Source organism: Pinus tabuliformis, chromosome 4_2 (assembly GCF_031772625.1).
Source record: "Pinus tabuliformis cultivar Carrire ecotype Pingquan chromosome 4_2, CPIR1, whole genome shotgun sequence".
In the NCBI taxonomy this organism is placed as follows: domain Eukaryota; kingdom Viridiplantae; phylum Streptophyta; class Pinopsida; order Pinales; family Pinaceae; genus Pinus; species Pinus tabuliformis.
Window position 1 is genome coordinate 1046555724 of NC_142304.1, and position 11509 is coordinate 1046567232.

An 11509-nucleotide genomic window follows, 5' to 3' on the forward strand; every position below is an offset into this window, starting at 1 on the left:
TACTTTTGATGTGATAACTATTATATTGACATTGTTGTAGATGGTAATGCTTGACGCCCTCTCCTGGTTACATTCAAATTATACAACCCTCCAACTTTGGTACTTGTGGAAATAACCTTGTAGCGATCATGGATATCTTTAACAACACACTATGATTTGACAAATTCCACCTTTAGGTTTTGATCAACAATAGTAGAAACATATATTAAATTATTTTTTTATGCGAGGAACATACATCACATCATGGATCTATCTCTCTTTTTTATTAGGTAATATCATACCTATTAGTACATATCCTTGAACTTGAAGGGATCTGTTATCTCGTAGATAAACACATGTTCCATCAATGTTCTCATGATATTCATCAAACCAATCCTTATTATAGGACATATGGAGTGATGTACCATAATCAATGAACCAAGCATTCACATCATCAATCTCAACAGACAATGTAGCATTAGAAACAAACAATTTGAGATTTTTAAATCTATAATTAATTGAGGTGTCTTTGCCCACAAAATTACCATTATGCCTTCTGTTTCTTTGTTTAGAGTCATTATATTTCATTTGATAGGAATCTTTAGGATGATGTCCAGGTTTGCCACAATAATAACAATCACGATTTCTCTTATCATGAACTGGAAATTTAGATTGTGCCGTACTTTTTTGCTTTGCTTGAAACTTTCCTCTTTTTTTCTGTTGTCCCATGGCTTGCTTTTGTATGGCTTCTTACCCTTGTCTACCAATGCCAAATTTGAATTTTTTGATCCCAAACTGAAGTTTTGATCCTCTCTTCCTCTTGTAGAAGAATACCTATAAATTAATAAAAAATAGGAGGCTTCTCTCTAGCTGAAAGAATTGAAACAAAAACTTGATATTCTTGCACTAAGCCATTTAATGTGATGGTTACCAAGTCAATATTGGACACCTTTTCACCAATGTCTCCTAACTTATCACTTAGCTCTTTGACACAGGAAATGAAATTTCTTATACTTTCATTGGCCCCCATTTTAATTGACAAAAACTTGGTCTTCAAGAAAAAAATTCGGTTAGTATTAGATGTTTCATACAAGCTTGTAAGAACATCCCATGTTTCTTTGGATGTTTTACAATCCCTAATATGAGGAATGATGTTGTACTTAAGTGACATTAGTGGCAACACCTTTGCTTTTGTTTACCTTTTTTCCCAGTCTGGAATGGGCCATAAATTATTTCCCTCTAAAATTGTTAATACCTTGAATTTCCAATTTGCATAATTTCCTTCTTCAAGCCTTGTGGGCTCTTTCAAATAAGTTTCAACAAGAAAATTTGACATAATGGCAAAAAAAATTGTCCTCAATCAACAAAATACACCCAAATCCACTAGATCTACACCCAAATTCACTAGATCTACATCCAAATTCATCATATTCAAAACCAAATGCATAGGATCTAAAAAAACAAGACTTAATCTTGCTTCCAATAAAAAACAAAACCAAAGTTACTTCTTATTTCTACTTTTTTTTACCAAACCTTATTCCCAAAACTTTAATTTTCCCCCTTCTGTGTTTAAGGTTCTGGGCAAGGGTTTAAATTTTGCCTTAGCCCCTAGAAAAATTCCCGTTGAAGATATTATTTGTGATATTGAGTTTGGGATCAGGGGTTTACCTGATAGGATTAAGGATACTATTAGGCAGGATTGTGCAGTTGCCTTGAGAAAGGCTAGGCCCCCTAAGAGTAACCTTAGCAAGGATGAATTTTTAGCTCTCAGATCCTTAAACCAGAACAAAGATATCGTTGTTCTTAAGGCAGACAAGGGAGGTGCTGCCGTCATTCTTAACAGGGTGGATTACCGCAGCAAGATGTTGGATCATCTTCATAATAGTGGTAGCTACAAGCAGCTTTCAAAAAATCCTTTGAAGAAGGTTGCAAGAAATGTGGCTTTGGCCATTAAATCCATTGGCTCATTAAGTTCCTTGCACCATAAGCTCATTGAAAGCAACCCTATTACTCCGAGAATCTATGGTCTCCCCAAGATTCACAAGGAAGGTGCCCCCTTGAGGCCTATCGTCAACACCATTGGGGGTCCTACCTACCTTCTTGCGAAGTTTCTTGCGTTAAAGCTTAAACCCTTGGTTGGTCGAACGGAGTCCTTCGTAAAAGACTCTGCTTCATTTATTGAGGAGCTCAAGGGCATTAAGCTTGATCCTGGGGACATTCTTGTTAGTTTCGATGTTGTCTCCTTGTTCGCTTGCATCCCTATTAATGAAGCCATGGAGGTGATCCCTCGCCTAACAAACCCTGACACGGCCAAGTTGGTTGAGATCTGTCTCACTTCCACCCTTTTCAGTTTTGAAGGTGAGTTCTTCGAGCAAACCTGTGGGGTTGCGATGGGCTCCCCCCTTTCCCCTGTTGTTGTTAATCTGTTTATGGAAGATTTTGAGTCCAAGGCTCTTAGCTCTTCTCGGCTCTTGCCTAAGCTGTGGAGAAGGTATGTGGACGACACCAATGTCATATGGCCTCATGGGTAGGTTGAGCTTGATCTCTTCTTTGATCATCTCAACAATCAATCCTCAGCCATTAAGTTCACTAAGGAGCAAGAAGTTGATGGATGTCTTCCATTCCTTGATATTCTTATTTCTAAGAATAGTGATGGTTCCCTCGCCCATCGAGTTTTTCGTAAGAAAACTCATAGGGAGCAGTATCTTCATGCCAATTCCCACCATTTCCCGGCTCAAAATATGGGTGTCCTCAATACCCTTGCTACTCGGGCCCTAAGAATCTCCGACAAAAAGAGCTTTGAGAAAGAAAAATCCCATCTGCTTGATGTCTTTGTTGAGAATGGTTATAGTAGATACTTGGGTCAGAGGGCTTTTCTCAAGGCTTCCAAGAATTCTCTGACTAAAAGGGAACCGAAGGAATGAATTCCAGGTGTCCTTCTTCCGTATGTTCAAGGGACCACTGATAGAATTGGAAGGATACTCAGGAAGCATAGTATCCCTGTGGCCTTCAGGCCCTTGAACACCATTCATGGGTCCCTAAGATCTGTAAAGGATCCTATCGACCCTAAGGATATGAAAGGTGTTTATTTGATCCCTTGTTCCTGTGGGACCCCCTATATTGGAGAGACTGGTGGCTCCATTAATCAAAGGATTAGCGAACACGCTGCGGACCTTAAACATAGGAGAGCTAAGTCTTCCACTTTAGCTGAACATGCTGAGAAAACCAATCATCATGTTTGTATTGAGGAGGCTAGTGTTATTGCTAAGGTTTCGCATTTCCATCATCGTAAATTTAGGGAAGCGCTTGAGATTGAAAAAAGGCCTTGCAATCTTAATAGAGACGATGGCTAGAAAGTTAGTAGATGTTGGGTCCGTGCTCTCTCTTCCTAGTTGGTTTCCGCCCTCCTCCTTAGGGTTAATTTCCTTTATTTATTATTTTATTTATTATTTTTATTTATTATTATTTATTTAATATTAACTTATTTATTTTAAATGATTTATGTTTTATTGATTCGTTCTATTATTCCTTTATATTTTTTGAGTCTTTTTAACTAATTTTTTATTTTTTATTCTTATTTTATTTATTTATTCGTTCTATTATTACCATTTTTAACTAATTTTCTATCTAACCTAACCTCTTAATTATTAATTTTATTTATTTATTTTGTTTTTATTTTATTTATTTATTCGTTTTATTATTTTTATTTTCTGAGACTTTTTAACTAATTTTTTGTAACTAACCTATTTATTTTATTCTTATTACCATTTTTAACTAATTTTTATTTTTTTTTTATTTTGACTATTTTTCTAACTAACCTAACCTCTGTGGTTTTCTTCCATTTTATTATTAATTAATTGTAGGCTTTTAATTTTTAGGTCCTTTGTTTTTTGATTTGATTATTTTATTTTTATTCATTTTAATTTATTTTGAGTATTTTATCTTTATTGTTATTTTATTTATTATTATTATTATTATTATTATTATTATGTTTTTCGTAGTAACTAATTTATTTATTGATTTATTTACTTATTTATTTTTAATTTAATTTTCATTTATCTATTTATTAGTTTTATTTTGAATATTTTTAACTAATTTTTTCCTAACTAACCTAACCTCGTTTTGACATTGGTTAGGTCTTTGATGCATCTATTTATTATTATTTTATAATTTTTAATAAGATTATTTTATATATTGCTTTTAGGGTCCATTATTTAACTAATTTCTAATTTTTATTAATATTTGTGAACTAAGTACCCTTCAATAATATGTTTTAGTCCTAATTCTTACTAACTAAGCCAATAAAATATTTTTGACCCCGGTCCTAGGGTCAAACTAGCCGTTGGTCAGGAGGCTCCATTCTGCCTATTTAACTTGCTTAGCTGGATCTGTTTCTTCAACTTGTCCTGACGATGAACCACACTTGTTGGTTCGAAACGCGTCCACAAATGGTATTCCATAAATATTTTTGACCCTGGTCCTAGGGTCAAACTAGCCGTTGGTCAGGAGGCTCCATTCTGCCTATTTAACTTGCTTAGCTGGATCTGTTTCTTCAACTTGTCCTGACGATGAACCACACTTGTTGGTTCGAAACGCGTCCACAAATGGTATTCCATGTGATTTTCGCCGAAAAATCTCTCTAAAATAAATACACCCAATTTTTAACTTTCACCCAAAAGAAAATATTTATCTCATATCCTGTAAATTCTTTTACACCATAAAAAAAAATTAATCCCTTATTCTCCATTAAAAAGCCTTCAAGTTTACAAACAAAATTTCCCTATGAAAACTTTATACACAACGTGACTTAAAAAATAGTTAATTGGTTCAAGGTGAAAAGTGAACGCCTTGTGGACTCATTCAAATAAGTTTCAACCAGAAAATGACATAATGACAAAAAAAATGTGGATCTAAAAAAACAATACTTAGTCTTGCTTCCAATAAAAAACAAAGCCAAAATTCCTTCTTATGTCTCTTCTTTTACCAAACCTTATTTCCAAAACTTTAATTCCCTTCTTTAACCAAATACACCCAATTTTTAACTTTCATCCAAAGGAAAATATTTAACTCCTTATATCTGGTAAATATTTTTCACCATAAAAAAAGTTTTAACCCCTTATTTCTCCACTAAAAAAATTTCACATTTACAAACAAAATTTCCTCATGAAAACTTTATACACAACGTGACTTAAAAAATAGTGAATTGGTTCAAAGGTGAAAATTGAATGCCTTGTGGACTCATTCAAATAAGTTTCAACTAGAAAATTTGACATAATGACAAAAGAAAATGTCCCCAATCAACAAAATACACCCAAATCCATTAGATCTGCACCCAAATAATTCACGAGATCTACATCCAAATACACACCAGATCCAAAACCAAATGCATGGATCTAAAAAATAAGACTTAATCTTGCTTCCAATAAAAAACAACGCCAAAATTCCTTCTTATTTTTCATTTTTTTACAAAACCATGTTTCCAAAAATTTAATTTCCTTCTTTAATCAAATACACTCAATTTTAAACTTTTGCCCCAAAGAAAATATTTAACTCCTTACGTCTAATAAATTTTTTTCACCATAAAAAAAAATGTTCTAATAACTTATTTCTCCATTAAAAAACATTCATGTTTACGAACAAAATTTCCGTTATGAAAATTTTATACACAACCCAACTTAAAAAATAGTAAATTGGTTCAAGGTGTAAAGTGAACTCTTCAGATGCCGCAAACACTAGGTTTTCACACAACAACAATTACTTATGGCATGCTTCACTTTATTATTCCACTTTATTATTCCACGTTTCATCTGCTCAGTTTGATTGACCGACGAGTTCCCAAACCTGTCTACAGCACCAACTAGGTTTTCACACAACAACAATTACTTATGGCATGCTTCACTTTATTATTCCACGTTTCATCTGCTCAGTTTGATTGACCGACAAGTTCCCAAATGTGTCTACAGTGACCAATGTGTCTCCAGTCACCTCCCTGGAATTGAACTGTTATAGGGAACCAATGACAAGGCTTTAGAATACCTCCCACCTACATATTCAGATTGCACACAACCATTGCAGATAGCCAACAAGAACCCAAGCTTGATTGTACACAAAGCTACAAACAACCAACACTGATTTTTCTCAACCAAAACATAAAAACTTGGGAAAAACTTGGGAGCAACAACTTAACAACAAGATGTCACAGCGCTCACGGATCTGATTATCCGTGATTTCTGTCAGATCTGAAGTCTCACTGGATCTCCTTCTCTCGGTTTGATACCATAGAGAGATGGGCAAGAATTAAATCAAATCTCATTGATCAAACTACTTGGTCAACAATATATAGGCACACATGATACCAAGTTAAAATATCAGAAAAGTGCAAAAGAATTAAATCAAATCTACTTGGACAAAGAGTACATCATATAGGCACACATAGATAGCTTCTAAGATAGCTTCTAAGACAACTTCACCAAATACCCAAACAGTAACTACAAGAATACAACTAATCAATTCTATCTGAACATATCATTTCTACATTAATCCAACACTCTTAACAAATAATGAAGTTAACTAAAAATCATAAAATGAATTTACTTAGTCTTAGTCTCTTTGACAAAATAATGATAAAAATAATAATGATCATTTAATTTAAATGTGATAACTACAAAGATAGTAAAAACAAATTATAAAGTATGTTTGAGAATGAATACCAAAACAACAAATTAAAGGAAAAAAAGTTCGATAACAAATAAGAGAACTCGTCGATTTATTCGACCTTCCTATGAGGTCTAGGTTCGAAGCTAAAAATAGCTGGACTAAAATGCCAACCATCAGGTATTGGACCTGTGGGAAGCCATTTCCATGTTTTTTGAGTTGTATTATAAACAAGCACCTCTTTAGCACACGCATGTCTGAAGCACACCAAGTCCCCTGTCCCTTCAAAATCAAACATTAAACTTCCGAACCTTCTCGAAATAAACTTGGTGAGCTTCTCTGTCCTAAACTTTTGGAAAACAGATGGTGGAATCCCTGCAATAACCCTGCGACCCGCGATGTTGCCCGAACCCGATTTGGGCTTCGCAATCTCCGTTATCATAAAACCACGGAAAACCATGTCAGCCTTGGATACGGATGACGCTAAAAGCACTCGCGAGCCGCAAGTGAAAATTACATCTTCCCTGGGCATTCCCCTAGTTTCCGCATTCTCGAACGGGAAAGGCACGATACCGTATTTCCGGTTTTGGAGGTTGAAAACAGAGATGCCCTCCACTGTCTTGCAATACAAGAAATCCTCAGAAACAACTATCTTCTCCTTGTATGTTGTCCACGATACACCCATATTATGTGCCACGCGTCCCGCTGTAGTCCACGTCTTTACAACTGAATCGTAGATTTGCACCCTCTGTTCATTCCCCGTTATTGCTATCACTTTATATGTTTCTCCATTGTGGGCCTCACCCTCCCCGGCCACGATGGTCATGCACCAAATAGCTCTAGCGTTGATTCCGGGAAGTTCGAACGACGTCGCTGTTAGAGGATTGGAGACAATGTGCCTGAATACAGTATGTTTTGAAGACACGATTGACAACAATAAAAGGCCTGCGGCCGATCCTTGGATCTCTAACGCCTCCACGTCATATTTTTCTTGTAAGAAGGCAAAGGAAAACTTTTTCCAGCTCTTATCAAATAAGCAATAAACCATAAAGTCCACAGAGATGTCATTCCACAACAGAAGCCATGATTTCTTCTTGTTGGGAGGTGCCTCAACCCAATTATCACTGATAAAGCTTGTGGACAAAAAGAGAGTATTCCACTCTTTACAGACGCACCAATATCTACATAAGTTTTCAGCAGGCAGCCATGCCAACGCTTTCTCTTTTAGATCGTTGGGCAGTTGAGACCACCACGCTGAGCACTCCTCTCCATCTTCCCTTTGTGTTTCCACTTTGGATGAACAACATTCCTGCACTGCCCTTGGTGTTTCCACTTTGGATGAAAAACACTTCTGCGGTGCCGTTTCTATTTCCATTTAATTGATTTTGAACCCAAAAAAAAAAATCTCAGGTCTACTTGCTGATAACCGATTCTGATAAATTTTCTGCGAACACAAAGAGAACACAAAGAGAACACATAGAGATGGATTAAATCTTTGATCTATGCTGGCTTAATTCCCCTTTTAAGTAGGCTATTGAGGATGAATACCATGGGTCAATACCATTGGTTTTCAATACCAAGGTCAATACCATGTGCCATCTTTATTTTTATTAATATTAATATTAGGTTAATAATGTTTTTTTACATTGTATTAATAGTAATTTGGCTCATAGTAGTTGCCCCATAAGTTTCACCTAAATAAAATTTTATTTGAGTGAATTATAGAGTAAATATAAAAAAAAAAATGTTTTATTTATTTACCATACCTCTAGTTTATCTATATTTTTATTAATTTATCATACCTCTTTTATAAATATAGTATTTGGTCTATGGTATTTAGCCCAAGGTATTAAAATGGTATTTGGCCCATACGCTTCACCTAAATAAAACCTCTTTTTTGAATCTTCTTTAAATATAAAGAAGTTTATGGACTAAATATAAAAAGAAGTTTTATTTATTTACCATACATTTAGTTTATTTATATTTTAATTTATTTACCATACCTTCGGAGTTAGTATAAAAAGAGATTTTATTTATTTACAATATATCAATTTTATTTACATTTTTATTTATTTATCGTACCTATTTTTTTAATGTTCATAAACTTCTTTATATTTTAAATTTATATTGGGTTTATAGATTAAAAATGTTAAATGTTTACATTTACATTTACATTTACCTTTAAGTTTAAGTTTAAGTTCAAGTTTAAGTTTACATTTACATTTACATGTTTATGTGAGATTGATGCAGGAGCATCTGGACTTAGCCAGCACTATGATCGTATGTTCACATGTTGTGGCTAACAAGAGACGGTTTTTATTGACTTGAGTGGTCAAAATCAATTCTTAAGAGAGGGTTGGATCTCTTGAATTGATCTTTTGTCACAGCTCCACATCATACATACGGTAAAAAAAAAATAATCAAACAAAAATTTTGATTTATATACACCTATGTTTCAATTGTTATAACACTATACTATAATTTTTAGGGTGTAATTACAATCGTATATATATGATATGATCTCTAATTAAATTGTTGGTTATCAGCTTTTGGATTTAAGTGCCATCGTTTGTTAGGCTTCATTAATTTTATCCATGCCATGGGAATCCTCACCATATTGCTCGCTGAGAGTCTGAGTGCTAAGCGTTCACGCTGTCTTATTCAACCCGGCTTACAATTTGTTAAACTTTACATTGGTGTTGATACTTTGGTTATGGCATTAAATTTCCTTCTCCGTCTTGGTACATGGCATGGGCAGCCCTGTCCTACTACAGCTGCACATGTCGAGTCTCTTGTTTCATCGATGGTGGAAGACCTGGGTTCACAATCCTACGGCTGGGCTCCTTCTAGGGGTTTACACATCCCTATTTGCGAAAGCGGTGCCTCATTTTACTCTGTCTTTCCTCGGCACTTGCTCTGATTCCGCTTCTCCTCTTGCAAGCCTTCTCAGTCTATCATCTAAAGCTACAATGCAGATGGAGGATTCTCAGAAACTGGGTTATGCTTTTCTCTTTGGCGAGTGTACCTCGGGTAAGCGTTGCTTACAAATGTGACTTTGTTATGTTTTCTTTCGCAATTGATTGTTTATTCTTCACCATTGTAGCTCTGTTGCTAACAAGAATTGTGGTGTATTTTAATCTGTAGGAGACTCGGCTACAGGTTTGGGGTTTACAATTGTGATCATAAAGTGGTTCCCTTGAATGTTTTTCGATGCCCGAGGGTTTCTGGGTAAAGTTTATCTCCAACTTGGTGCTTGTTTCACAGAGAAGGAACTCTTTGGTTGCTTGAGGCTAGAGTTTCAACTCTCCTGAGTATTACTAGCTTTCTTTTTCCAGTTTTGAAGTGGATCTCATTGCACAGTTATTAGTTAATAGTTATCAGGCAAATGGCTATAGTTGTTCTGAGATGTAAGCACAAACATTTCCTCTATATAATCAAGGAATTTATTAATCCGTTGTGGGTCTTGAGACTATGGCAGCACCGGCATAGTTTCCATGTTAAGTTTTTTATGAAAGAATTAGATCTCTCTGATTAAGACTTGTTAATCTAATTTGGTAGACTTCTTGGGGTTCGAAGCCATTTACGTTTTTCCTTATGTCCTATGATTCTAGTTCCATATGGAATGTAAATTGAAGTCTAGTTCGATGTATGAATGTTATATTTTATATGGAATGTAAATTGAAGTCTGGTTTGATGTATGAATGATATATGTTTGCTATTCCTTCATCTATCCATGATATTCTTGTTCACAATTTCAGTACTGTTTAGAATGGATAGAATTTGTTGTGGAAACCCCGAGTCAGGGTTTCACTTAATTTCATTTCTTTCAAATTACGCGGCTCTGAGTTGAGATCGATTTGGTAATTGCCATTTGCGAGAATATGATTTCTACAGTTCTCTACTTTTCTATTTAATATTTGGTACTTTTAGTTAACTTACTTGGGGATTTCTTCTGTCGGTGTTAATACTATGGGGTTTCACTCCCACATAGGGTTTAGGAAGACCTCGCTAAGTTTTAGAGTTTATTTAATAGTCCACTCCCTGGTATGCTAGCCCAGGGCAACTTTAGGTTATCTAACCTTATAACCCCTGCTATATCATTCCTCAGCTCTTTGGGGTTTAATCCAGGGTTACCTAACCTGTGGGTTTTACTCTTTGCCTCTTTTGGGTACTAGCATTCTCAGCATTCTTGATAAAATTTCTAATTTGTAGTTCTAAAATTTTACATAATCAGCAGAGAAATTGTTTACCAGTTCATTAAAATAGTGGTTCTACTATAATCATTTTTTCAACATTCAACGACCTGTACCCTTCATAATTATATAGCTAGTATGTTCCAGATTACAGGAAATTCTCCTGCTTCGACAGTTATTAACTCTACTAGAAAATATTACTAATACTTAAGGTAACCAGTTGGTTCCAACTCTATTGTTTTGGTTTTTGGTAGATAAATTACAAACATTAACCCTACTATTAATATTTCCAAGTATCACTTTAGCCTAGGCACTCCTCTACATCTTTTCATTCACAGTAAAAGACACATAATTTAGTTTTGTGCAACAGTTTAATTTTCTAGAAGTTACCTCTTACCTGAGTTGGTTTAAAGTAAAGAACACCAATGGTAGAGGTCACCTCTATTTTCCGCTGCTAGTCATCCCCCGTACGTGAGATTTGTCTTTCGGGATCAAATCTCCCCCTTAGCTTGCTCACAAGACCTCTTTCTTCTGCAAGTTGCTCGCACACAATGCTTATTCTATCTGGTGATCATCAGACTTTGCAATTTTTCCCCTTACCGCCTGACATTTCAGCATGACTTTTCCTCCCTCTACTTCCTTTTCTTTGGAAGCATTTCAAAGTTAGGGGAGGTAGTTAAGGT

The 11509-nt window shown here is 35.1% G+C and overlaps 1 protein-coding gene across 1 annotated transcript; it reads right to left on the reverse strand.

Moving 5' to 3' along the window:
• Positions 1–6745: 6745 nt before the first annotated feature.
• On the reverse strand, positions 6746–8008 carry LOC149173202 (F-box/kelch-repeat protein At5g15710-like). The gene has a single exon (XM_089426609.1). The coding sequence runs from the start codon at positions 8006–8008 to the stop codon at positions 6746–6748; it is 1263 nt and encodes a 420-aa protein (XP_089282735.1).
• Between the last annotated feature and the right edge of the window lie 3501 nt (positions 8009–11509).

Bases quoted from the DNA above. Each gene is read 5' to 3' on its own strand.
- LOC149173202 (XM_089426609.1), bottom strand. From the start codon at position 8,008: ATGGAAATAGAAACGGCACCGCAGAAGTGTTTTTCATCCAAAGTGGAA.